The 27819-nt window shown below is 41.0% G+C and overlaps 1 protein-coding gene across 15 annotated transcripts in view; it reads left to right on the top strand.

Moving 5' to 3' along the window:
* PHF20L1 (PHD finger protein 20 like 1) overlaps positions 1 to 27819 on the top strand; it is an 82455-nt gene that overhangs the window by 4778 nt on the left and 49858 nt on the right. For 9 of the 15 annotated variants that reach the window (XM_073330084.1, XM_073330085.1, XM_073330086.1 and 6 more), the window contains exons 3-6: positions 18798 to 18969; positions 20206 to 20290; positions 21300 to 21388; positions 24507 to 24569. In XM_073330084.1, coding sequence (XP_073186185.1) covers positions 18798 to 18969; positions 20206 to 20290; positions 21300 to 21388; positions 24507 to 24569 — 409 coding nt within the window. The remainder of the gene's footprint in view (positions 1 to 18797; positions 18970 to 20205; positions 20291 to 21299; positions 21389 to 24506; positions 24570 to 27819) is intronic. The other 6 variants (XM_073330088.1, XM_073330087.1, XM_073330096.1 and 3 more) reach the window with 1 other exon arrangement.

Here is a 27819-nt window from a genome sequence, read left to right as displayed (position 1 = left end):
TGCTGACTTTAAAATTTGCCTGTTTTCCAACTAAAATGCATCCATCTCAGCTATATACTGAGAAATTGTACTGAGCATACTTTAAAAAATTATATAACTTGCACAAGTCATTTATCTACTGCATTTCTGTCTAATATTGTTTCTTGAAGGGAACAAAAAACCATGTCAGACTAGGGTTCAATTTAAATCTTTCTATTTTATCAACACTCAGGTTTCAGAGTAACAGCCGTGTTAGTCTGTATTCGCAAAAAGAAAAGGAGTACTTGTGGCACCTTAGAGACTAACCAATTTATTGGAGCATAAGCTTCCGTGAGCAACAGCTCACTTCATCGGATGCATGCTGTGGATGAAGTGAGCTGTAGCTCACGAAAGCTTATGCTCCAATAAATTGGTTAGTCTCTAAGGTGCCACAAGTACTCCTTTTCTTTTTGCGAATACAGACTAACACTGCTGTTACTCTGAAACCTGTTATATGCTTAGGTGACTGACAGTCAGTTTGGGACTGGTGAGGGAAGCTTTGTCCACACTGGACAAGGAAGTCAGTGAGCATATTTAAGCTCGTTTATTGCTTGCATGGTTTTACCACTTTGTAGACATAGCCACGATAGTTTCTTTGTAACTGAATACCTTTTATGAAATACATGTATGATACACAGTTACACAAGGCAGTTCTTTGAACAGATACAATTCTTACAATTCCTTTAGTTTTAAACTCAACTAAATTAGTCGTAAATTCAACTCTATTTAGTAATAGATAAAAGCCATCGAGGAAGGTTTAGTAGGACTATTAAGAACAAAACAAATAGGTAAAGGTAATTAAATAAAGGAATGGGTGTATAAATTGCTTAAAATGGAATGCTTAAAAAAGTACACATTGGTCTTGAGGTTTTTAAAAAGTCCTTTTTTTGGTTCTGCTTTTGTTTGTTACAGTGTCCATTCAGGACTAGATTCCGCAGGCACTAAAATGTTTACAGGATCAGGCCTTAGACTGTAAGCTTTCTGGCATAGGAGACATGGCTTATACATGGGTGCTATAAAACTAATGTGACCTCCCCTTCCTTTCTGTTCTTGTTTTGTGATCCTGTGGACCCATTATTTCTCCCAGGAACAAATTGCTAATTCCTGATCTCTCTCTTGTCTGTCCAGATCCTCTCTCGTCTCATACTAAGATTGTATGCTCCTTGGGCAGGGGTATCATTTTGTTCTGTGTTTGTACAGCGCCTATCACAGGGGGAGCTGGGTCCATGACTAGGACTTCTGTGTGCTATAGTAGTACAAATAATGACAGGATGCAAATCCAGGAAAAGTGTGTAGTGAAGGAGACACAGAAAAGGGACAGTTGGCCTATGTAGTAGATGCCAGGTGGCAAGAGCTTGCCAGCGTGTGCCTGTTAGAAGAATGAAAAGGAGTACTTGTGGCACCTTAGAGACTAACAAATTTATTTGAGCATAAGCTTTCATGAGCTACAGCTCACTTCATTGGATGAAGAATGTTATCTTTTGTGAACAGAACTGACTGAAGGGACTAGATTGTCTAGGTTGATTTTTATTTCCTCACAGGGTAGAGATCCAAAGGATTTTTTTCTGTAAGATTTGGAGTGACAGCAACAAACAGGAAGCAGTTCTGTAGTCTTTTCTTTCGGTTTTAGCAGACTGGGAGACCTGATTGTCAGTTTGGTGGAAGGTCTAGAATGGAAGAAGGGGTATGGGGGTGGGGGGGATTTAGTACTGGGCTAATTAACACAACGGAGGGGGTGAAAGTTCGTCCATGAAGGAGGTCTCTCCATGGAACAGATATAGGGTTATATGCCTTTTGGGTAAGGAAGGAAGGACAGGCTTGTGTTTAGTGCACAGGACTGGGATTCAGGAAGTCTGGGTCTATTTCTGTATCTTCCTTGGACTTCAAATGTGACTTTAAGGAAGTCACTCAACCTATCTGTAAAATGTAGCCCCCTTTCCACCTCACTAGGGTGAAGAGACTGTTTGTAGAACACTTTGTATTTCTACAGTGTCTTATATTTGAGTTTCAGTTTTATTCTTACTGAAAGAATACCATATACTGGACAAATGGCTATGTTGAAAAAGAGGCCCTGTATTAATTATTACACTGTGAAAATTAAGTGTTAATATGGAAACTTTAATGTGAATATTAAGGTTGGAGAAAAAAACCAAACTTTGAGCCGTTGTTTAAGATTTAAATCATGTAACTAAAACTTGTCCTTACCAATTTTACCTTACAATTTCTGTAATTCACATGGGATGCAAGTGTTAGAACGTGAGAGAGAGAAGTAAATAATATGTCATTATCCAGCCGTAGTAGTCCAGTTCTGTAAAACAGTGTGAAGTTTGGATAATTTTAAATGTACAGATTCCAGTGCCAGAAGGAACCATTGTTATCATGTAGTCTGAATTCCTCTATAACACAGGCCATAGAACTTCCCCAAAATAATGCTGAGAATATCTTTTATTTAAAAAAAATCCTGATTTAAAAATTGTCAGTGATGGAGAATCCACTTTGGTAAATTTGTTTCAAAGGTTAATTACTCTCGCTGTTAAAAATTTACACCTTATTTCCAGCCTGCATTTGTCTAGCTTCAACTTCCAGTCATTGGATCATGTTATACCTGTCTCTGCTAGGTTCAAGAGCTCATCATTAAATATTTTTTCCCCAGTAGATACTTGTAGACTGTAATCAAGTCACCCCTTAAACTTCTCTTTGTTAAATTAACTAGATTGAGCTCTTTGAAATTATTAAGGCATATTTTCTAATCCTTTAATCATTCTCGTCACTCTTCTCTGAGCTCTCTTCAATTTATCAACATCTTTCTTTAATTGTAGGCACCAGAACTGGACACAGTATTTTAGCAGTGGTCGTACTAGTGCCAAATAGAGAAGTAAAATCTCTCTAGTCCTACTCGAGATTCCCCTGTTCATGCATTCAAGGATTACAGTAGCTCTTTTGGCCACAATGGAGCTCATGTTCAGCTGATTATCCACCATCCTCCCCCAAATTTTTTTGAGTCACTGCTTCTGAGGATGGAGTCCCCCATTCTGTAAGTATGGTCTAGGTTCTTTGTTCCGAGATGAATACATTTAGTCATATTAAAACACGTATTTGTTTGCTTCAACCCAGTTTCTCAAGTGATCCAAATCACTCTGTATCAGTGGCCTGTCCTCTTAATTATTTACCACTCCCTCAGTTTGTATCGTCTGCAAACTTTATCAGTAATGACTTTTTCCCTCCAGGTCATAGATAAAAATGATAAATAGTGTAGGGCTAAGAACTGATCCCTGTGGGACCCCATTAGAAACACAACCACTCAGTGATGACTCCTCATTTACAGTTATATTTTGAGACCTCTCAGGTAGCCAGTTTTTAATCCATTTAATGTGTGCCATGTTAATTTTATATCACTAGTTTTTTTTAAATCAAAATGTCATGTGATCCTTTTTGGGATTAGTGAATACTGTTTCAAATATGTTTGCAACCTGTTGAGTTAATTATTGAAAGCTACCAAATGAGGATTTTTTGTTTTTGAACAACAATTGTTTGTTATCAAGCAGAAGTAGACTGTTTTCATGCAAACAACTTAAGGAAAACAGGTTTCAGAGTAGCAGCCATGTTAGTCTGTATCTGCAAAAAGAAAAAGGAGTACTTGTGGCACCTTAGAGGCTAACATTTATTTGCTCAAATAAATTTGTTAGTCTAAGGTGCCACAAGTACTCCTTTTCTTTTTAAGGAAAACAGGCTTATTCATTATTTCAGAACTTCATCTCTATAGTAAAAAGAAAAGGAGTACTTGTGGCACCTTAGAGACTAACCAATTTATTTGAGCATGAGCTTGAGCTGTAGCTCACGAAAGCTCATGCTCAAATAAATTGGTTAGTCTCTAAGGTGCCACAAGTACTCCTTTTCTTTTTGCGAATACAGACTAACACGGCTGTTACTCTGAAACATCTCTATAGTGTCTTTTCCATTTGTGCTGTAGTAAAGAACTCTTGGTAAATCTATTTTAAACTCAATCTGATTAATTTAAAAATGAACATTTAGTCAAATAGAAATTGTGACTGGATGGGAAAGTATACATTCAAAAACACTTCTACCATTGAACATCAATATATGGTAATTTTATAATTTTCCATTTATAATAGTCTGTTGGGTTTGAGGGAACTTCATGTGTTTTTATTCTATATAGCAGACATCATTTTTCTATTAATTCTTCCAAATGAAATGGAAGTTAACATGGCTCTTATTGACAAATCTTTTGCTTATGTTATGTGACTCATCAAAATTTGTCAGCACAGCTCTGGGTAGAATGTTTGTTAATTATTGCTTGAAAACCCACAGCGGGAACTACTGTAAGGTTTCAGATTACACTATAGCAATTCTAAGGCAGCAAATTTTGGACCTGGGAACTTCAGTGAGATATTGAGATATGAGCTATTCAATCAAGAAAAAAAAGTTAGAATATTCACACTTTTCCTTTTTCCAGTAGTGAATTTTGGCATACCTATTTACAAACTGACAACAACTGTTCAAGCATCCATAGCTTGAAGATGTAGGATCTAAAATGTTACAATGTGTGGACTTCAAGGCAAATGGTCTTAAAATAGCAGATTCAATCACAGTATTTTTGGTCTTGTTTGCTGGATCCATGCAAAGTTATTCTTAGTTGAATTTGGCAGGCAGTCATTTTAGCAGACACTGTGGTTCAGTGGATTAATAGTCTCATCTCTAAAGACTGGGATTTAGGCTTAATCATAGAATCATAATACTGGAAGGGACCTCTAGAGGTCAGCTAGTCCCGTTCCCTGCACTCATGGCAGGACTAAGTATTATCTAGGCCATTCCTGACAGGTGTTTGTCTAACCTGCTCTTAAAAAATCTCCAATGATGGAGCTTCCACAACCTCCCTAGGCAGTTTATTCCAGTGCTTAACTTCCAAACTGTTAGGGTGGTTTTTCCTAATGTCCCACCCAAACCTCCCTTGTTGCAGTTTAAGCCCATTGTTTCTTGTCCTTTCCTCAGAGGTTAAGAACAACAATTTTTCTCCCTTCTCCTTGTAACAACCTTTTACGTACTTGAAAGCTGTTATGTTGCATCTGAGTCTTCTCTTTTCCAGACTAACCAAAGCCAATTTTTTCAGCCTTCCCTCATCGGTCATGTATTCTAGACCTTTAATCATTTTTTGTCGCTCTTCTCTGGACTCTCTCCAATTTGTTCACATCCTTCCTGAAAGGTGGCTGCCAGAACTGGACACAATACTCCAGTTGAGGCCTAATCAGCATGGAGTAGAGCGGAAGAATTACTTCTCGTGTCTTGCTTACAACACTCTTGCTAATACATCCCAGCATGATGTTTGCTTTTTTTTGCAACAGCGTTACACTGTTGACTCATATTTAGCTTGTGATCCACTATGACCCCCAGATCCCTTTCCACAGTACTCCTTCCTAGGCAGTCATTTCCCATTTTGTATGTGTGTAACTGATTGTTCCTTCCTAAATGGAGTACTTTGCATTTGTCCTGATTGAATTTCATCCTATTTACTTCAGACCATTTGTCCAGATCTTTTTGAATTTTAATCCTATCCTCCAAAGCACTTGTTACCCCTTCCAGCTTGATATCGTCTGCAAACTTTAAGTTTATTCTTATGCCATTATCTAAATCACTGATGAAGATATTGAACCGAACTGGACCCAGAACTGATCCCTGTGGGACCCCACTTGTTATGCCCTTCCAGCATGACTGTGAATCACTGATAACTACACTCTGGGAATGGTTTTCCAAACAGTTTTGCACCCACTTTATAGCAGCTCCATCTAGATTGCATTTCCCTAGTTTGTTTATGAGAAGGTCATGTGAGACAGTCTCAAAGGGTTTACTAAAGTCAAGATATACCATGTCTACCGCTTCCCCCCGTCCACAAGGCTTGTTACCCTGTCAAAAAAAGCTATCAGGTTGGTTTGACACGATTTGTTCTTGACATATCCATGCTGACTGTATATGTATCCCCTTATCTTCTAGATGTTTGTAAATGGATTGCTTAATTATTTGCTACATTATTTTTCTGGATACAGACGTTAAGCTGACTGGTCTGTAGTTCCCTGGGTTGTCCTTATTTCTCTTTTTATAGATTGGCACTATATTTTCCCTTTTCCAGTCTTCTGGAATCTCTCCTGTCTTCCAGGACTTCTCAAAGATAAATCACTAATGGCTCAAATATCTCTTTAGTCAGCTGCTTGAGTATTCTCTGATGCATTTTATCAGGCCCTGGAAACTTGAAGACCTCTAACTTGTCTTAAGTTTCAGAGTAGCAGCCATGTTAGTCTGTGTCCACAAAAAGAAAAGGAGTATTTGTGGCAGCTTAGAGATCAACAAATTTATTTGAGCATCAGCTTTCGTGAGCTACAGCTCACTTCATTGGATACATTCACTGGATGCATCCGATGAAGTGAGCTGTAGCTCACGAAAGCTTATGCTCAAATAAATGTTAATCTGAGGTGCCACAAGTCCTCCTTTTCTTTTAACTTGTCTAAGTAATTTTTAAGTTCTTCTTTCCGTATTTTAGCCTCTTCTGAGCCTACCTCATTTTTACTGGCATTCGCTATGTTAAACGTCCAATCACCATCAACCTTCTTGGTGAAAACTGAAACAAAGAAGTCATCAAGCACCTCTGCCATTTCAACATTTTCTGTTATTGCCCCCCTCCGCCATAGAGTAACAGGCCTACCCTGTCTTTGGTTTTCCTCTTGCTTCTAATGTATTTGGGTTTTCTTGTTACCCTTTGTCTCTAGCTAATAAGTTCCATTTTTTTTTTTTTGTATTGCAACTCATCATTCTGGCCTGCCTACAAATCTATGCTGAGAAATATTGTTTAATGGAAATACTACTGTTTATTTGTAAAGGATTGAGGCTTTTCTTATAGCTGCCTCCTCCTACTGGACTAGGTTTTATTCTTGCAGAGCCAGCTCGCTCCCTGGGTTAGTTCTGTCTGAGCTCTCCCACAGAATCCAGGGAAGCAGTTTCCAGCAGGGTTCATTGTTTTATTTTAAGACGTGCTAACAAAACAAATCAAAACCTCATAGACTCTCCTCAAAGTCTGTGCAGGCCGAGTAGTCCCTTCCCCCAAATTTCCCCCTCATGCTAGAAACCACAGCAACCCAAAACTTCCTGGCGCTTACCTCAGAGTCTCAGTAACAAAGCACTTCAGACTGTTGCAACTTCCGTCCATTTGGTTTCTGGAGCAATTTCTCTCTGCTGTCACTCCAGTAGCAGTCCATGGGGAGCACAGCCCTTGTTCCTTAGCTTTCTGGAAGGTGTTGCAGTCCCTCCTTCCATTTTCTGCTGCTGTCTTTTGTAAGGATCAGCTAATTAAGTTCCAGCTCTCTTCTCAGGTGTAGTAGGAGGGGCTAATCAGCCAGTGGCATTCCTCTGATTTAAAAGGAATGGTATCCCTTATACCTTCCCATACTTTTCCCCCTCCCCTGTTGAGTGGGAGTTTTGGGGCTGTCTCTGCCAAGCACCCAGTCCTTTTCAGTTCTTGAAAAGAAGCATTCCTATGGTCCTACCCAGGCTGATACTCTTATTTGAAATTTGAAAGGGCTGTAGGGCTAAGTCTCAGTGTGTCATGCAGGTCTTTCATTGTTTGGAGCCACATCAGTGCCACATGTCAGTGACCCAGACAAAGGGTGTTCCAAACACAAGTGGTGTCTGAATGGCTTTATGGCCCATTGTATGGTCAGACATTCTTTCTTGATGACATAATCCTGGGTTTCCCCTACTTGTGTAAATGATTAGGGTGCTCTTGTCCATGGAAGGTTTAGAATAGCACTGCACCAGTGGTGGTAGATGTCTCTTGCATTCTCAAGAGAAATCAGGTCTGTGCAATACTGGCTTGTAGCATAGAATCAGATTAATTTTCTGAAATGCTTAATCACACTGGGGGGACCACGTGACTTGTCGAGGGGCTGATTTTTTTTTCCACAAGGTAAGTAAAAGGTGTTGCTAATAAGGCAAAGTCAGGCATAGATCTTCTATAGTACCTTTATAGACCTAGGAAGGCCCAGACCTGCTTTTTAGTTTTTGGTATGGAGATGTTTGCTAGCACCTCAAGTTTGTCCATTAGGGGTTATACCTTACTGTTCTGCACTAGATTCCCCAAGTATTTTGTATCCTGTTTTCTCACCCTGGACTTCTTTAGGTTTACTGTCAAATGGGCATCTCCTAGGGCTTGAAGAACGGCTGCTAGGTTCTGGAGGTGGGTGGGCCAGTCCTGATTGTAGACCGTCACATAATCTAGGTAGGCTGCAGCATGATGAAGGTGGGGCAATAACGCTTGGTCCATCAGCCTTTGAAAGGTGGCTGGTCACCCTCGCAAACCAAAGGGCATGGCAACAAATTGGAATAGGTCCACTGAGGTAGAAAAGGCTTTTTTTCCCTGGGAGTTGATAGTAAGGGGAATTTGCCAATAGCCCTTAGTTAGATTTCATGTTGTGATAAAGTGGGCTTGACCAAGAGGATTCAGCAGTTCATCAGCTCAGGGCATCGAATATGCATCATAGTCAGAAATGACATTTATGTGGTAGAAATCTACACAAAATTGGATGGTCCCATCTGGCTTTGGTACCGAAATCCCTGGACTATGCCAGAGGCCATGAGATTCCTCAGTTACACCAAATCTTAACAATTCCTGTACTTCCTGAACTAACAGGTTTCATGCTTTCTGGGGTTTGATAGGATTTTCTAATGGGCTTGGCTCCTGGCCCTATGCAGATGTGGAGAGTCATCAAGGAGGTTTGTTCTGTTTGTGGGGAAGACCACTACCTTGTAAGCTCTTGGGAGGGTGTTTTGTTTGCTTTTTCTGCTTATTAACCCTCAGATGGCACCTCCTCACTCCCGGTTTTGGCCAGTTTAGGAAGCTGAGGCCCCAGAACCTCTTCTCCCTCCTCCAGATGGATGAAGAGGATTTCCTGGACCTTCCAGGATTTTAACAGATTTACGTGATAAATCTGCCTTTGTTTTCTCTTTTCTGGACAATGAATTTTGTAATCTACTGGTTCTACCCACTGGAACGCTTCATATGGGCCCTGCCATTTGTCCAGGAGCTTGCTGGGAAGGAATAGGAGCACTTGGTCTTCTGGCTCTAGACCCTTTACTGTATTGTCACATTGGGGTCTGTTAGGCCTGAAAGAGGTTAGTTTGGGAAAAGTGGGTCTCAAGCATTCTAACCTTTCCCTTATTTGAATGAGACATTGAAGGACAGGTTTAGTTTATCAAGACACACTAACCAAGTCTGACACTCCTCAAGGCTGTTTCCCATCAAGAAGCTTGAAAGGGTGGAAGCCCGTTCAGGCTTGTGGTACCTCTCACACTGGAAACAGAAGATAGGGGAGCAGCTGGTTCCCGTCTTTGGCCTCTGTTTCCGTAAACCTTTAATGTATTTTTGAGAGTCCTACTGAACTGCTCCACTGGACCATCCATCTAGGAATGGTAGATTGTGGTCTGGAGAGGTCATACTTTCAATGGTGCCTAAACTTACTGGAGCACCTGGGACGTGAAATTTGTCCCTTGATCTGTGATGACTTCCAATGGAAGGGCAACGTGGGAAAACACTTGGAGCAGCTATTGTGTTATGGTGGAGGCAGAGGTGTTTCATGGGGGCATTACCTCTGGATATCAAGTGGCATTGTCCACAAGTACCAAAAGTGATTGGGCCTATTATATCAATCCCTTATCCATTCAAAAGGGGCATGAAAGGGACCTAGCCCCAACCCTTTGGGGCCTTTGGGGTTACTTTTTGACAACTGGGGCATAGTAAGCAGAAATCGGTTACCTCTTTATATATCGCTGTCCAAAAGAATCCAGCCAACAGTCTTTCTTAGGTTTTCACCTTACCGAGGTGTCTGGCCATGGGAAGAATATGGGCTAGCCGTAGAGCTGCCACTGATTGGGCTTGGGGACTAGGAGTTGATATCTGGGTCCTTTAATTTGGACATGTCTCATGGAATTCAAACCGGGGCAACTGGAGAGAGATGTGTTCAGAGGTGACCATCTTGTTGACTGGGAATGTTTTAACCAATTCAGCACAGAGTGTCTGGTCATCCTGCTGAGCTGCCCCAATGTCAAAGGTGTAACTCGGGATGCTGTAGTCTAGGATGGGAAGGAGCTCTGCAGTGTACGTGGGTAGGGGATAACCTACAGACTGTTAGGATGTTCCTTCTCCAGGGCCTATCCTTTGGAAAGGTTCTTCTCCAGGCTCCACGGTGTCACCTCTGCCTCAGACCTAGGTTCGTCCTCCTTTCTGAGATGACTTTGGCTGTTTCTGTGAGCCTTGGGAACTCCATGAGACTTCAGAAAGATCAGAGTGAGCAATGGGGAATAGGTCCTAGACATCTGAGGGTGGGGGGCTTTTCTTGCATCTGAAGAGTGTCCGGGGTGGAGGGAACAGATTCTCTTCCCAGGAGGGTCTGAAGATGTGTGCAGTTGCGTCCCAGGATCACTGGCCGGGGTAGGTGATCCTATCTGAAGGTGCCCTATCTGGTCTGCTGCCTGCAAAATGGCAGATGCCGTTGGGTACATATGGATTTCTCCATGGATGCAGGAAATCTGGACTGACCACTCTGTATCCATGACTTTGGATCAGACTAAGTCCTGTTGAAGTAGAGTTTGTCCATACCCCTCCACCATGTTTGGACCTATTTTTATTGGGATCATGAAGGGCTTCGGAGTCCGTTCTGTTGGTTGGTTTGGATTCTCCCCTGCTTGGTCAAATAGTACTTTCCATCATAGGGCATTCCCATTGTATGTGCCTGGGTTAGCCACAGTGATAACATACAGGCCCTTCATGAGTGGGCAATGGTGGCCCTTGAAAGTCTGGGACTTTGGAGGCTCATATTGGGGGTAAAGTTTTGTTGCTTGAGAGAGACCAGTACTGTGAATCTTGCTGGGTTGGTAGGTTATCATCTCTTACTGCCATTCTAAGGGTATGTCTACACTACGGAATAAGGTCGAATTTATAGAAGTCTGTTTTTTAGAAATCGGTTTTATATATTCGAGTGTGTGTGTCCCCACAGAAAATGCTCTAAGTGCATTAAGTGCATTAACTCGGTGGAGCGCTTCCACAGTACCGAGGCTAGAGTCGACTTCCGGAGCGTTGCACTGTGGGTAGCTATCCCACAGTTCCCGCAGTCTCCGCTGCCCATTGGAATTCTGGGTTGAGATCCCAATGCCTGATGGGGCTAAAACATTGTCGCGAGTGGTTCTGGGTACATATCGTCAGGCCCCCATTCCCTCCCTCCCTCCGTGAAAGCAAGGGCAGACAATCGTTTCGCGCCTTTTTTCCTGAGTTACCTGTGCAGACGCCATACCACGGCAAGCATGGAGGCCGCTCAGGTAACCGTCACCCTATGTCTCCTGGGTGCTGGCAGACGCGGTACGGCATTGCTACACAGTAGCAGCAACCCCTTGCCTTGTGGCAGCAGACGGTACAGTACGACTGGTAGCCGTCATCATCATGTCCGAGGTGCTCCTGGCCACGTCGGCTGGGAGCGCCTGGGCAGACATGGGTGCAGGGACTAAATTTGGAGTGACTTGACCAGGTCATTCTCTTTAGTTCTGCAGTCAGTCCTATTGAACCGTCTTATGGTGAGCGGGCAGGCGATATGGACTGCTAGCAGTCGTACTGTACCATCTTCTGCCGAGCAGCCATGAGATGTGGATGGCATGCAGTCCTTCTGCACCGTCTGCTGCAAGCCAAAGATGTAAAAGATAGATGGAGTGGGTCAAAACAAGAAATAGACCAGATTTGTTTTGTACTCATTTGCCTCCTCCCCTGTCTAGGGGACTCATTCCTCTAGGTCACACTGCAGTCACTCACAGAGAAGGTGCAGCGAGGTAAATCTAGCCATGTATCAATCAGAGGCCAGGCTAACCTCCTTGTTCCAATAAGAACGATAACTTAGGTGCACCATTTCTTATTGGAACCCTCCGTGAAGTCCTGCCTGAAATACTCCTTGATGTAAAGACACCCCCTTTGTTGATTTTAGCTCCCTGAAGCCAACCCTGTAAGCCGTGTCGTCAGTCGCCCCTCCCTCTGTCAGAGCAACGGCAGACAATCGTTCCGCGCCTTTTTTCTGTGCGGACGCCATACCAAGGCAAGCATGGAGGCCGCTCAGCTCACTTTGGCAATTAGGAGCACATTAAACACCACACGCATTATCCAGCAGTATATGCAGCACCAGAACCTGGCAAAGCGATACCGGGCGAGGAGGCGACGTCAGCGCGGTCACGTGAGTGATCAGGACATGGACACAGATTTCTCTGAAAGCATGGGCCCTGCCAATGCATGCATCATGGTGCTAATGGGGCAGGTTCATGCTGTGGAACGCCAATTCTGGGCTCGGGAAACAAGCACAGACTGGTGGGACCGCATAGTGTTGCAGGTCTGGGACGATTCCCAGTGGCTGCGAAACTTTCGCATGCGTAAGGGCACTTTCATGGAACTTTGTGACTTGCTTTCCCCTGCCCTGAGGCGCATGAATACCAAGATGAGAGCAGCCCTCACAGTTGAGAAGCGAGTGGCAATAGCCCTGTGGAAGCTTGCAACGCCACACAGCTACCGGTCAGTTGGGAATCAATTTGGAGTGGGCAAATCTACTGTTGGGGCTGCTGTGATGCAAGTAGCCCACGCAATCAAAGATCTGCTGATATCAAGGGTAGTGACCCTGGGAAATGTGCAGGTCATAGTGGATGGCTTTGCTGCAATGGGATTCCCTAACTGTGGTGGGGCTATAAACGGAACCCATATCCCTATCTTGGCACCGGAGCACCAAGCCGCAAGGGGTACATAAACCGCAAGGGGTACTTTTCAATAGTGCTGCAAGCTCTGGTGGATCACAAGGGACGTTTCACCAACATCAACGTGGGATGGCCGGGAAAGGTGCATGATGCTCGCATCTTCAGGAACTCTGGTCTGTTTCAAAAGCTGCAGGAAGGGACTTTATTCCCAGACCAGAAAATAACTGTTGGGGATGTTGAAATGCCTATATGTATCCTTGGGGACCCAGCCTACCCCTTAATGCCATGGCTCATGAAGCCGTACACAGGCAGCCTGGCCAGTAGTCAGGAGCTGTTCAACTACAGGCTGAGCAAGTGCAGAATGGTGGTAGAATGTGCATTTGGACGTTTAAAGGTGCGCTGGCGCAGTTTACTGACTCGCTTAGACCTCAGCGAAACCAATATTCCCACTGTTATTACTGCTTGCTGTGTGCTCCACAATATCTGTGAGAGTAAGGGGGAGACGTTTATGGCGGGGTGGGAGGTTGAGGCAAATCGCCTGGCTGCTGGTTACGCGCAGCCAGACACCAGGGCGGTTAGAAGAGCACAGGAGGGCGCGGTACGCATCAGAGAAGCTTTGAAAACCAGTTTCATGACTGGCCAGGCTACGGTGTGAAAGTTCTGTTTGTTTCTCCTTGATGAAACCCCCCACCCCTTGGTTCACTCTACTTCCCTGTAAGCTAACCACCCGCCCCTCCTCCCTTCAGTCACCGCTTGCAGAGGCAATAAAGTCATTGTTGCTTCACATTCATGCATTCTTTATTCATTCATCACACAAATAGGGGGATGACTACCAAGGTAGCCCAGGAGGGGTGGTGGAGGAGGGAAGGAAAATGCCACACAGCACTTTAAGCACAGCACTTTAAAAGTTTACAACTTTAAAATTTATTGAATGACGGCCTTCTTTTTTTTGGGCAATCCTCTGTGGTGGAGTGGCTGGTTGGCCGGAGGCCCCCCCACCGCGTTCTTGGGCGTCTGGGTGTGGAGGCTATGGAACTTGGGGAGGAGGGCGGTTGGTTACAGAGGGGCTGCAGTGGTCTTTGCTGCAGCTCAACCATACACTGGAGCATACTGGTTTGGTCCTGCAGCAGCCTCAGCATTGAATCCTGCCTCCTCTCATCACGCTGCCGCCACATTTGAGCTTCAGCCCTCTCTTCAGCCCGCCACTTACTCTCTTCAGCCCTCCACCTCTCCTCCCGGTCATTTTGTGCTTTCCTGCACTCTGACATTATTTGCCTCCACGCATTCGTCTGTGCTCTGTCAGTGTGGGAGGACAGCATGAGCTCGGAGAACATTTCATCGCGAGTGCGTTTTTTTTTCTTTCTAAGCTTCACTAGCCTCTGGGAAGGAGAAGATCCTGTGATCATTGAAACACATGCAGCTGGTGGAGAAAAAAAAAGGGACAGCGGTATTTAAAAAGACACATTTTATAAAACAGTGGCTACACTCTTTCAGGGTAAACCTTGCTGTTAACATTACATACATAGCACATGTGCTTTCGTTACAAGGTTGCATTTTGCCTCCTCCCACCGCGTGACTACCCCCTCAACCTTCCCCCCTCCCTGTGGCTAACAGCGGGGAACATTTCTGTTTAGCCACAGGCAAACAGCCCAGCAGGAATGGGCTCCTCTGAGTGTCCCCTGAAGAAAAGCACTCTATTTCAACCAGGTGACCATGAATTATATCTCACTCTTCTGAGGATAACACAGAGAGATAAAGAACGGATGTTGTTTGAATGCCAGCAAACATACACTGCAATGCTTTGTTGTACAATGATTCCCGAGTATGTGTTACTGGCCTGGAGTGGTAAAGTGTCCTACCATGAAGGACGCAATAAGGCTGCCCTCCCCAGAAACCTTTTGCAAAGGCTTTAGGACTACATCTAGGAGAACCGCAAATGCCAGGGCAAAGTAATCCTTTCACATGCTTGCTTTTAAACCATGTATAGTATTTTAAAAGGTACACTCACCAGAGGTCCCTTCTCCGCCTGCTGGGTCCAGGAGGCAGCCTTGGGTGGGTTCGGGGGGGTACTGGCTCCAAGTCTAGGGTGAGAAACAGTTCCTGGCTGTCGGGAAAACCGGTTTCTCCGCTTGCTTACTGTGAGCTATCTACAACCTCCTCCTTATCATCATCTTCTTCGTCCCCAAAACCTGCTTCTGTATTGCCTCCATCTCCATTGAAGGAGTCAAACAACACGGCTGGGGTAGTGGTGGCTGAACCCCCTAAAATGGCATGCAGCTCATCATAGAAGCGGCATGTTTGGGGCTCTGACCCAGAGCGGCTGTTCGCCTCTCTGGTTTTCTGGTAGGCTTGCCTCCGCTCCTTCAGTTTCACGCGGCACTGCTTCGGGTCCCTGTTATGGCCTCTGTCCTTCATGCCCTGGGAGATTTTGACAAAGGTTTTGGCATTTCGAAAACTGGAACGGAGTTCTGATAGCACGGATTCCTCTCCCCAAACAGCGATCAGATCCCGTACCTCCCGTTCGGTCCATGCTGGAGCTCTTTTGCGATTCTGGGACTCCATCATGGTCACCTGTGCTGATGAGCTCTGCATGGTCACCTGCAGCTTGCCACGCTGGCCAAACAGGAAATGAGATTCAAAAGTTCGCGGTTCTTTTCCTGTCTACCTGGCCAGTGCATCTGAGTTGAGAGTGCTGTCCAGAGTGGTCATAATGGAGCACTCTGGGATAGCTCCCGGAGGCCAATACCATCGAATTGTGTCCACAGTACCCCAAATTCGAGCTGGCAACGTCGATTTAAGCGCTAATCCACTTGTCAGGGGTGGAGTAAGGAAATCGATTTTAAGAGCCCTTTAAGTCGAAATAAAGGGCTTCATTGTGTGGACCGGTGCAGGTTTACATCGATTTAACGCTGCTAAATTCGACCTGAAGTCCTAGTGTAGACCAGGGCTAAGTGTGGATGGCCTACAGTTAGACTTCCCTTCTAACTCCTAGGCAATTCTGCCTCCGAGAACCTTTCGGTTGTCTCCACTTCCTCCACAGCAGATGTGTTTGAACTACCACAGGGAGAATGTGCAGGTATTGTTCCAAGACAATACTGTCCATGAGCTCCACCACCATCTTGGTATAGCCATTGGGTAGCTAAGGCCTGGAGCTGTTGAGCTACCTCCTGGGGGCATGCTCCATTAAGGGATGACTCTAACTGAAATTTGTTTCAATAAGCCTATAGAGACCAAGGTGGCCCAGGATGCTCCCCTGCCCCCGCATTTCCTGCTGTCCTCTTTTATACTGTAACTAAGTTCCAGCTCTCTTCTCAGGTGTGGGCAGGGCTAATCAGCCAGCTGCACGCCTCTGACCCCAGAGGAATGCAGCCAGCCAGCTAGCTAGCTACACTCCTCTCACCCCAGAGGAATGGTATCCCTTATAAATTCACAGCATTATGTTTAAATGTAACATTTATTTCAGTATAAGATATTAACAATAAGAATACTGTCAGTCACTTTTCTAGCTAATAACTTGTTAAAATGTATCTTACAGCTAAAGCTGATCAACTGGCGGAAAAATATATTTGTTGATGATGATATTCAACAAACATCACTGGTTTTGTTCAAGTAATAGATTTTCTGAATAATACTCGACCAATCCTACTTACATCATCTTATTTTTTGTTATATCTCTGGCTTCAGTCTTTCATTTTTTTTTGTTCTGTATTAGATAATGGTGCACCTTTTACTAAGTTGTCTTTAGTGTCATCTTCCTCTCGCCTTCTTTTTTCCATATACTATGTTCTCTACTGCCTCATTTACAATTTGTGCCTTTCCTATTGTTTTCCACTTCTCCCAAAAGCATGGTCACTTCTGTATTTCACCAGTTTATCCCTCCCTCTGTTCTGCTCAGACCAATATATGCACCCCAGTAGGGCTTGGAAATTTTACAAGACAGCTAGTAGCCAGAGAACTAAATCTACCAGCCACAGAACAATACAAAATAGGGAAGGGGCATTGTATAGGAACAATGTCTAGATGAGGACACACACTGTCTGCTTTGGGAATGGAAAGCTATGTTTCCTTCCCACATGAGATCAGGAAGTGATATAAATTTGATATCTGGGAAGAGTTTCTTCCTTTCCTAGAGACCTTCCTGGGACCAGGGAACAATTGGAATCTGGAAAATAGAATCGGGTAATTGCAAGTGAGATGGGAGTTCTTCACACCCTGGAATCCTTCTGCAGGTCTGGAGTTTAGATATTGGGAGACCTTTGTTGCTGATGTTGAAGAAAAGGTAGACGGGAATGAGCACAGAGAGAGGAGGGAATTGAGACAGGCCCAGGCATGTATTGCGCTGTCTGTCTGCTGACATTTGCTGAAAAATAATTTGATAAGCAGCAGGGAAGAAGAAAATCCCTAAACTTCATAGAAAGCTTTTGTTTGTTTTTTTAAATTAGGATTTACTGTTTAAAGGTTGCTTTGTCAGAAATTTGAAAATAAAAAAGTTGATAATATCTCTTTCAATTTCCGGTGGCACAGAGCTTCAGGGTAAGGGAATATGCAGTAGGAATAGAAAATGACTGCAGCAGCTGCCACCCTTTAATGTTGAGGGAACATTGTCATTGTTGCAGAACGTAGATTGAGTCTCCTGTTTTGGAAATAGACAGCCTTCCTTTCACTGTAACATTTCTTTTTAATAAATGTTTCAGTAGCTCTGTCCTCTTCTGTTCCATTGTCACTCCTGTTCTTTGGAAGTGTAGAACTTCCCAAGAAATTGTTTCTACGTTAAACCTTGATTCCCAAAATATTAACTTGGGAGGAAATTTCTTAAACTTAAAAAAATCCACCGGATAGTTTTAGAAGGTTCTTTATGTTTTCAGATCTATTTATGTATTCTCTCTCTTTTTTTTTTTCGTAAAAAAATAAATCAGCTGAATTTCAGCACACCAACCTTGTATGGACTTTATGGAACTGAAATAATGTAATCCGGTTATATTGATGGTAGACATTCTGTGAGAAGACTAGATACTGCCTTATTTCTGCCCAACTAGTGGCTTCCTAAAGCCAAAATAGCCCTTAGAAATTCAAAGCTAAATAATGTGGCTTGGATTCCTGTGGAATCTAAATGCACCAGCCTGATCATTATTTATTTCCACAGAAGCTAAAGATTTGAAAAAATGGGAAGTCTTTTCGCCAAACTTAATCATTTTGGTTATACAGATCCCAAAGTAGGGGGTAATTAAAATCCATGTTAAATTCTAACTTCAGATGATGAAGAGTTGTTCTGCTTGAGAGTCACATGTAGTTGGTTCTACCGATTATATGTAAAGTTTGAGGGGCAACTAGAACCTACAGTCCTTAATTAATACTGGTGTTTTTGTTTTAATAAATGTGCAATTTAAAAAATATTAATATTGAAAAATGACCGTTCATTAGATTCAGTAGCGACAAAGTCCGTGGCTCTGAGCTGCAAATTAGCCAGCCGCTTTGATTCAAAAGGGATGTTCTATCAACTCCAATTGTTTTTGATTAGTCAGCAGCTTGGATTTGTCTGAAATCAATGAAGCAAGTATGTGGAACATTTATTATGCAGATTAAGAGTAATGAATTAATTTTTTTAAAGCCAATTCACCACCCCTCTATCTCTCAAGCAAAAGAAACAAACCCTTTTTTCCTTGCTTTAATCAACAAAATTATGAATACAAAGCTAAGCATGAAACTTCCAATATTTAACCCAAATAAGGCATCCATCTTAACATTACCTAGCAGTTTGATCCTTAAATCTGAATTTTCACACCCACTTTTAATGAATGTAGAGGTTTTGCAGCTAGGTATTGTCATATCAACAATTTTACCTGTTTAAAACTTCTTTCAGATCCAAACTAATTCTTAGTACAAAATGTTGGTGCAGCTAACACCACCAAAGTAGTTTAAACTGTTACATGAATACGTCTTTATGAAAAACATTGCTGGAAAAAGTTGCACAATTGACACCTTTCCTTTTGTTGTTGTTCAAGGTATCCATCTCGCATTGAGAAGATAGACTATGAAGAGGGGAAGATGTTGGTCCATTTTGAACGTTGGAGTCATCGCTATGATGAGTGGATTTATTGGGACAGCAATAGATTACGACCCCTGGAACGACCAGCACTAAGGAAAGAAGGGCTAAAAGATGATGATGAATTTGTTGTAAGTAGGAAGATAATTTTTTTCTGACTCCTTGTGTAAATTATTTTATTTAGGCTTGGAAGGGTTAGATTTTTATCAGTTAATGCCTGTAAACATCAATTTTGCCATAAAAACACAAACAGACGAAAAAATATTTCCATCAGTGATAATTAGGGCTGTCGATTAATCACAGTTATCTCTCGTGATTAACTCAAAAAAATTAATCTTGATTAATCGCAGTTTTAATCGCACTGTTAAACAATAGAACACTAACTGAAATTTATTAAATATTTTGGATGTTTTTCTACATATTCATACATATTATATTCTGTGTTGTAACTGAAATCAAAGTGTATATTATTTTTGATTACAAATATTTGCACTGTAAAAATAAAGTATTTTTCAATTCACCTCAAACAAGTACTGTAGTGCAGTCCATTGTCATGAAAATGCAACTTACATATATAGATTTTTTTAAAAAGAATTTTTCTTGGTTACATAACTGCGCTCAAAAACAAAACAATGTAAAACTTTATCGCCTACAGGTCCATTCAGTCCTATGTCTCCTTCAGCCAATTGCTAAGACAAACAAGTTTGTTTACATATACAGGAGATAATGCTGCCCTCTTCTTATTTACAGTGTCACTAGAAAGTGAGAACAGGCATTTGCATGGCACTTTTGTAGCTGGCATTGCAAAGTATTTACATGCCAGGTGCGGTAAAGATTCATATTTGTATTCTGTGTTGTAATTGAAATCCAATATATTTGAAAATGTAGAAAACATTTAAATATTTTTGGATAAATGGTATTCTATTATTGTTAATCGCTTGACAGCCCTAAGATCAAAATTTACACATAGGCAAAGTTTAAAAAAAAAGAAAAATGCTGCTTGAGAACTTAAGGATATTTACTTTGTAAATTTTAATTTGTATATTTTGACATGTGATGTAGGTAATTTGTGTTTTAACAGTTATAAAGCTTTAACTTTATGAATGTCAGCAGCTACTGTCTTTAAATAATTCTGACACCCCCCACTTCCAAGAAATGTCAAAGTTTTGATCAATAAACATTTTAAAAATATTTAAAAATAAAGATCAATATTATCTGTCAAAGTTATAAAAAGTAAAAATTGAATTCTTTCAAACCTAATGGTATTAATTTTTTTTCAAGGAAAATATCGCTAAGTTATAAAGCTTAAGTTTGTTTAGGAAAGGTTTGCAGGGCAAGATATTAACAGTTAAAATTGTTTAAAATAGGATTTTAAACCTGGAGAAGAGGTGCTAGCTCGTTGGACAGACTGTCGATATTACCCTGCTAAGATTGAAGCAATTAACAAGGAGGGTATGTATATAAATACAATGCATCTGTAAGTACTTCTCTTTGTTTACCAGGAACACTGCTATTATCTGTTTAAAATCAAAATGTGTTTACATACGGTTTTATTCACTATGTTAAACATACTGTTGGAAGCATTGCTATTCTATGAGGGGAGGAATGGGTTTGATCTAGTGAGCATTTATCATCTTTTATTTCTATGAAGTTAAAAACTTGGGGTACCTCCTCCACTCAGTAGTAATGTAACTTTCATTTATAGTAGTGAGATGAACATCCTTGCCTCACTATTATAGAACCCTTCACAGTACGGTTGGTTTGGGTTTATACTTATATGCTTACAGTACCTCAATTCTTCTAGAAAACATTCAAAATCTCATTTTTGAGCTTTGGTAATCAGTGAAATAAGATAAATGCAATATTAAAAGGAAAATGCCAGCTAACTTAGGCATAAAATTTAAAGTAGTTTGACGTTTGCATTGTTTTGATTTTATATCTATTGCAATGCTTTTATTGTATTTAAAAATGAATGAAAATTGTTTTCAGGTGTGGGTTTAAATGTACTGATAATACATGGCATCATTGGATTAATAAATTGGAAATTTATAAACAAAAATGAAGCATTACTTATTGTCCAAGCTGTGAGAAATGTAATCATATAAAATAGGTTTTACAGTTGTAGTACAACTGTCCAAGGTCCTGAAACCACAAACACTTATCTCAGTAACGAACTCAACACTGAGTTTTTCATTGTGAGTAAAGAGGGTTTTTTAAGCACTTCTGTCTTGATTGTGTCCCTTTTAATCTTGATGTATCCAAGGAGGATATGTGACTGTAACTATAAAGGGAAGAATTTTAAATAGATGCTCAGTCCTATAGTATTTGCAGAGCCAAAGCACTCACTGATGTCACATACAGGACCGGGTCTGAAATGACTGTGTATTTGTAGCATTTTGGGGAAGTAGTGAGGTACGTATGTTTCTAACTACTCATAGTGATTGCATCAATCCTGTTTTAGGAACCTTCACAGTACAGTTCTATGATGGAGTTATTCGATGTCTAAAAAGGATGCATATCAAATCTATGCCTGAGGATGCCAAAGGGCAGGTGAGGATATTAGGTGTCTTTTCTTGCTTGTTTGTGTTGACTACTAAACAGGGCATGTGGTATTAACAGTGACCTGAGAACAAATTATCTGCTGAATGCCCCATGCAGGAAGGGTCATGTAACACAAATGATTTTAAACTTACTGCTGCCTTCTCTTTAGGTCCCTCAGTATGTTGGTTCACCAGTTCTTAACTTCAGGGGATGCCCTAGCATGTGCTGTGCTAGTGATCTCCTCTCAATTATGAAACCTCTGAGTGCAGTATGCTCTCCTCACTGGCTCATCTGTTCCCTGACCATTCTCTTTCCAGTGGTCCCAACCCAGGACCACATAGGGGCTAACAGGTTCTCTCCTCCTTTATGACCTTTTAGAAGAGGCCTTAGCCCATCAGTGGGCCGCTGCTGGTGGATTTGTTACAATGTCAGATTTCTACCACTTTCTTCTATTAATTCAGAGTTAGTTCATTTTTTTATCTCCCTGTGCCAAAATGGGCAGATATTCTTCTATCTGTGACAGTCTCAATGCCGTCACAGAAGAGAGTAGCACCCAACCAGGAAGGGAGGCAGGTTATGAGATACAGACATACAATCTAAGATAAATAGCAGGATTTTAACTTAAATACTTAGGAATTTTATCCAAGTTTTATCCAGTCTTCAAGTTTGTATGAAGCCTGATTTGAAGTGAGCTGTAGCTCATGAACGCTTATGCTCAAATAAATTTGTTAGTCTCTAAAGTGCCACAAGTCCTCCTAATCTTTTTAAAATAATTGTACTGGTAATGAGAAATTTTAGCTATTTTTTAAAAAAATGAAATGATTGTCGAAACTTGCTAAAAGGAGCAAGTAAATTTGATAAAACGCAAATAGTTATAGTCCCCAGTTTTTCAAGAAATTGTTTTTACTTGGAAGAGCAGAATTCAAATGTCTAATCTGCTCTGGAAAATGACTTATAAAAATGAATAAATTACTGGGTTTGGTTTTTATATGACTATTTGCAAATGGAGAAATGGGAGGGCCTTTTAAACAATAATTTGTGCATGCTTCTGTGTAACTGATAGCTTTAAATCATGATATGACAATCACACAAAGAATGTTAGGACTTTGGAGACGGACAGGCAATGGATTATTTGGGGCACCTTCAGACTTTAATCCTTTTTTTTTTTAAATAGTTAAGCACAGAAATCCCTACTCACATTACCGTCAGCCTCTTGCTGGATGGTTATGTGCATTCTGTTGAGTTTCTGTACAAACATTAATGTGTATAACCCAATGAGGTAAGACGTTAAATATTATTTCATTTGATTTTACAAATAGGGAAACTTAGGCAGGGAAGTTGCAACTTGAATAAAGAAGAACAGTGAGCTTGGATTAGAGTTTAGAAGTTCCTTGCTCTCAAACCTTTGCTTGTTCCACTAAATCATGTTGTCTGTTGCACTATTGAGATACTACTCTGTAGCTAAAGGCCACTTTGGCTTCTCAGCAGAGAAACAAAAACTCAGTTGAAACAACAAGTCAATAACTGGGAGGAAGTCTATAGGAGTGTTAGTGCCATAGATGGCAGCCCAAATGGCACTCTTATAAACACAAAAAATTATTCTGCTTTTCTTCAAATATTGAGACACTTGTGATGTTGGATTTCATGTGTCTGATGCCAAACCTGAGTGGCTGTAGTGGAGATCTTGAGGAATAATCACTGGGACAAACTTGTATTTTTGGCAATTAATTTTGATTTCTACACGGGCTAGAAAACGTTCACATTTAAAATGAAAGATGAGATTAACTTTGACATTTCTAAATCTCCAAAATCAGAGGCAGGAGTACAAATCTCTTGGTCTCAAAGCAGGCTTTGGGTTTCATTTTTTAAGTAGTAGTATAACTGCTGGACAGGAGGCTAGGTAAATCTATTCTGCTATGGCAAAAAATATCCATCTTTATTTCAGAAGTATTTGTGTTGTAAAAATAAAAATACAACCTAAGATTGGTTTGAAGGTCAAAGTTATCTAAGACTAAGCTTTGTTTCAAACTAAAACTGTTCTTTTATTCTAAAAGAAGGCACTTACCAGGAATTATTGGACAGGCATAGGTTTTTGTATGATTTCTCAAAGAAGACAACCCCCCCCCCCCCAACATAATTTGGTATGAAAGTCATGCATCAGATGAACCTGTGATACTATTTGTTAAATTCAGACCCAGAACCTTTTTCCTGTTGGGATTTCTCCCCCTCCTGCCCTCCCTTTTCCCCCCCAAATGCTTGTATAGAAACCGCACCCTGAGAGAGTTGGCATTTAGGTTTAAAATTGTATTACTTTTAAAATAATAGTAAGGTATTAACATGCAACGTTTTTTTCTGAAAATGTTGAATGTCCGCAAAAATAATTTTGTCCATTAGTGTGCAAGCTGACGTGAGAATTACAGAGGCAATGTTTTGATATTTTTAATTCACTAAAAGTTGCCTACAAATTCATTTTCTATCACCTTTAAAATAGTGAGTCCATATAAAATATAACTTTCATTAACATTTTTGTATAAGGATTTTTTCTGCTTCCCTTGTTACTTGTGTCGTCTCTTGAGTGTACCTAAGAGCAGTGCATGAGTGATGCAAGTGACCATTAGAACAGTGAAAGTGGTTATACCCAAAGTACTGTCAAATGCACAAATTGAGCACACTGAAGAAGAGACTATTCTTTGATTTTTCTACTCCAGTAATCTTTGGAGTTATTTGTAACAAAAATAGGTGTAATATTTTCAGATGGAAATGTGATTTTAAGTTCACATTGTCTCTTTAAAGTGAGTGATACTGTAGAACTTGTAACATTCTAAGTAAATTTTTTTTAATACTACAATATTTGTGTGTATTCAAAAGTTTCAGCTGTGAGGGTGGAAAGGCAAAAACAAAAATTATACAAACATTTTTGTTTTCTTATTTATATGGAGAGTACAGACCAGGTTCCTGCTTGGATTAGCTACGTTTTAAAATTTAGACAGAAATGCAACAGAGATGGGGAAGAGAAGAAATGGAAAAGGGGGAGAATGAAAACTGCCCTTGGGGAGTACTTACAAATAATTCAGATAACTTATTTGTTCTGTTTCATGTTTTTTTGTTTTATCTTCAATATAATTAGGCGCGCGAGAGGGAGCAGATAGCGCCGGAGCTGAGATTAGTGACGGAAATCGAACCAAAAGAAGTGAGTTTTGAGGAGGGATTTGAAGGAGAGGGAGGGAACTTGGTACATAGGAAGAGGAAGCTGAGGAAAAAAGGCACAATTGGGACAGAGACAAAGAAGAGATGATAGGAGAAAACAAGACCTGAGATCATAGATGTAGGTAGGGCAGAGCTGTATCAGGTGTTGAATGTGAGAGCAAGGAATCCAGTCTTGATTTAGAAACAGCCAGTGAACTAGAAAGGGGTGTATGGGTGTGGGTGTGGGTGTGGATGTGCGTGGTGGGAGGGGTAATGTAGTAGGAGTGCCAGAAGAGGAAGACACAGAAGTAAAGAGGTGGTAGTTGTGATAGCTGAAGAGAGAGGTGGCAGGACATAAATCCAGGTGTTGGCAGAAGGGATGGATTTTAGAAATGCTACTGCTTTTTGCCTTCCCACTGTTGCAGTTATATGATTATTAAAATGCAGTTGTTCTAGCCAATCAATATATAGGTATGCTGGATGGTTCCTACTAACTTATTTCTTTATTATGCAGTTTCCTGAAGTTTGGCTTAGTTGATCTGATTTTTGTAATGACTGTATGGTTTGCATTGACTTTTCTCAGAATTCCATCCATTTGTCCAAAACCACAACTGCTGCTTTATCTCCTGACTGCTTCCTATTACTCTGTTATCCCATATAGCCCTGGACAGGTTAATTAAAAAAATGTTTGTAGTGGGGATAGGAGGAGAAAGAAAGGAACTAAGCCTTCTTTAAGTGGCAAGGAGGAAATACTGAAGGGAAAAAAGGTCGTTTGGGGTGAACATTATGGCTTAGAAGTGGAGGCCGCCATGTTTGCTGTGGTTTGATCATAGGGAATTCTGAAGGCAATGGGTAATCAGAACAAAGTGATTCATAATGGCTACTCAGAGCACTGGGGAGGAAGGGGATGAACTTATTTCAGGAGAACTGTACTTGAGATTGCTCTGTTCTAACTTGGTAGTAACTGGATCTTGGGATTTGTATACACAGTGCATGCCAAAAAAGCTGCTGTTACTGATATGATTAAAATTATTTGAATGACAGGTTACTGAGTCTGGCTACATCTCAGTATTGTGGCTGGCTGTTACGTTAGAGACCAGGTAACAATCCCAATTCAAGAAAGACTTCAAACTCATTCAGATTTAGAGTCCACCTTTCTTCTTCTTCTCTTTATTTTTCCTTATACAAGTTTTATAAAAGGTTGTAAATAAACTCTGAGCTTACATTTGAAGACGGTTTCTTTCTGAACAGGAATTTCTGTGCTTATCAAGAGAAGATTACATCCCTTAGTTTCTTACACATGAAATGATCTGTCATAGGGCACTCAACCAAAATAAAAATAGACTAGCGAAGTCTCTGGCCAGTTTCCTTCATTGTGTATAACAGTCTTTAAACACAGAACAATATAAATAGGACAGTTCTTGTCTCCAGACCTTCCTGTCTTGGCTTCTAGTCATGCAGTCTCTATGTGGTTCCTCCTTACCTGCACCTCCAAAACCTTGTATGGCCTGGGCTTAAAAAAAACTTGTGCACAAGTAAAGGTAGAAACCAAGCCCCAATCACCCTCCTCTCAGGGTGGCACTTTCCTATGGGAATTTGAAAGCCTGACCTTAGAAACCTTGTTGGGATTTAACCCAAATCACCATGCTACTGTGTGACTCAGCAGGACCCCCACTTATGGACATCACTCATGCAGTGCCACCTATGGGGCACCAAGGATCTGTACGTTCCATCACATGCTCACATCTATCAACTTGTTTACCTAAACTGCACTAAGTAAATACACATTTAAATATAAATCACAGAAGGGGGTCTACCAGCATACATAAACTACAAGTGTCTTCATGACATTCTCTCTCCCTTTCTCCTTTTTACTGTTGTTTTCCTATGTTGTGTCTCTTGCATTGTAAGCTCTTTGTTACTAGAATTGTCTTTTCTTTCCCATCTATAAGGTACCATCCATATCTCTGGTGCTGTATAAATAATAATGCTACTATATGAAGCTGCACCAAATGAAAGATTTCTTCAATTTTGTGACCGGGCACAAATGAGTATAGTATACGTTGTTGAAGATCCACATGTCTACACTTTTACAGTTAGTTTCGTAGGTTAGCTCAGAAGAGATTCATACTGGAAACTCTTTGGGGTAGGGGCTTTGTCTTTTCAATATGTGTAGTTGGTGGTATCTAAATCTGTGGAGGTGAATTCTAAGTTAATGATATTCAGACACATGCATAACTAACTTATCCTGGGGGACCGCAGGATAAGGGGAGAATGTGAAGCAAATACACCTCTACCCCAATATAACGCGACCTGATATAACACAGTAAAGCAGCGCTCCGAGGGGGCGGGGCTGCATGCTCCGGTGGATCAAAAGCAAGTTTGGTATGACATGGTTTCACCTATAACACGGTAAGATTTTTTTTGGCTCCCGAGGACAGCATTATATCGGGATAGAGGTGTAATGTTATAGAGAAGAAACAGTCAACGTCACAGGAAAGTTACCTGATCTTCTTGCATCACTGTCTAATTCCTGAAAAAGGGACCTTGCTTACTATTGGTGTGTTGAAACTATAACCGTCACAAAATGTGTAGTTGATTACACAGTGGAGATGCATATTCAGTGCAGAAAAGTGGTAGAAATATAAATTAACGGTTGGGTTGTATGAAGAAGGGATAGAGAATAATGCAGAAAAAGATTTTAACTGAAGATATGTCCTCATGACACCTTAAAGGGGGCACAGAAAATAGAAAAGGTCCACTGAATGGTAATTGGAAAAAATGGTAGAGGTACTGGATGGAGAGGTTTCCATATGTAAAGAGATTAAAAGGATTGCAATTGTCTAGTTTAGAAATAAGTCAAGTATGATTGGAAGAGTGAAAGCCAATCAGGTATTGTTTTTTAATGTATTCCATAATACACTAACAAAGAAATAATCCAGATTAAATTCAGCACATTTTAAATGAATAAAGGAAATACTTGATTACTTACTGAGCGCTGTCTCCACCAAACAGAGAAGAAAATGTGGTCTTTGCTCTAGGGATATTTATAATCCATATTTCACACACATGCACATGCACACACAGTACAATTTAAACATAACATATGAACATACAGATATAAAACATTAATGAGATCAAACAGTCATGTGGTCATTAAATCTTTTATTTCAAAAAGTTTAAAAATATGTTCAATTGTTTTCATTCATTCAAATTGTAACAAAATGTTTCCATGGAAAACACTGCTGCAAGAT

The sequence above is a fragment of the Lepidochelys kempii genome, chromosome 2 (assembly GCF_965140265.1).
Source record: "Lepidochelys kempii isolate rLepKem1 chromosome 2, rLepKem1.hap2, whole genome shotgun sequence".
Taxonomy (NCBI): Eukaryota; Metazoa; Chordata; order Testudines; family Cheloniidae; genus Lepidochelys; species Lepidochelys kempii.
This window is presented reverse-complemented; position numbering and strand designations above follow the sequence as displayed.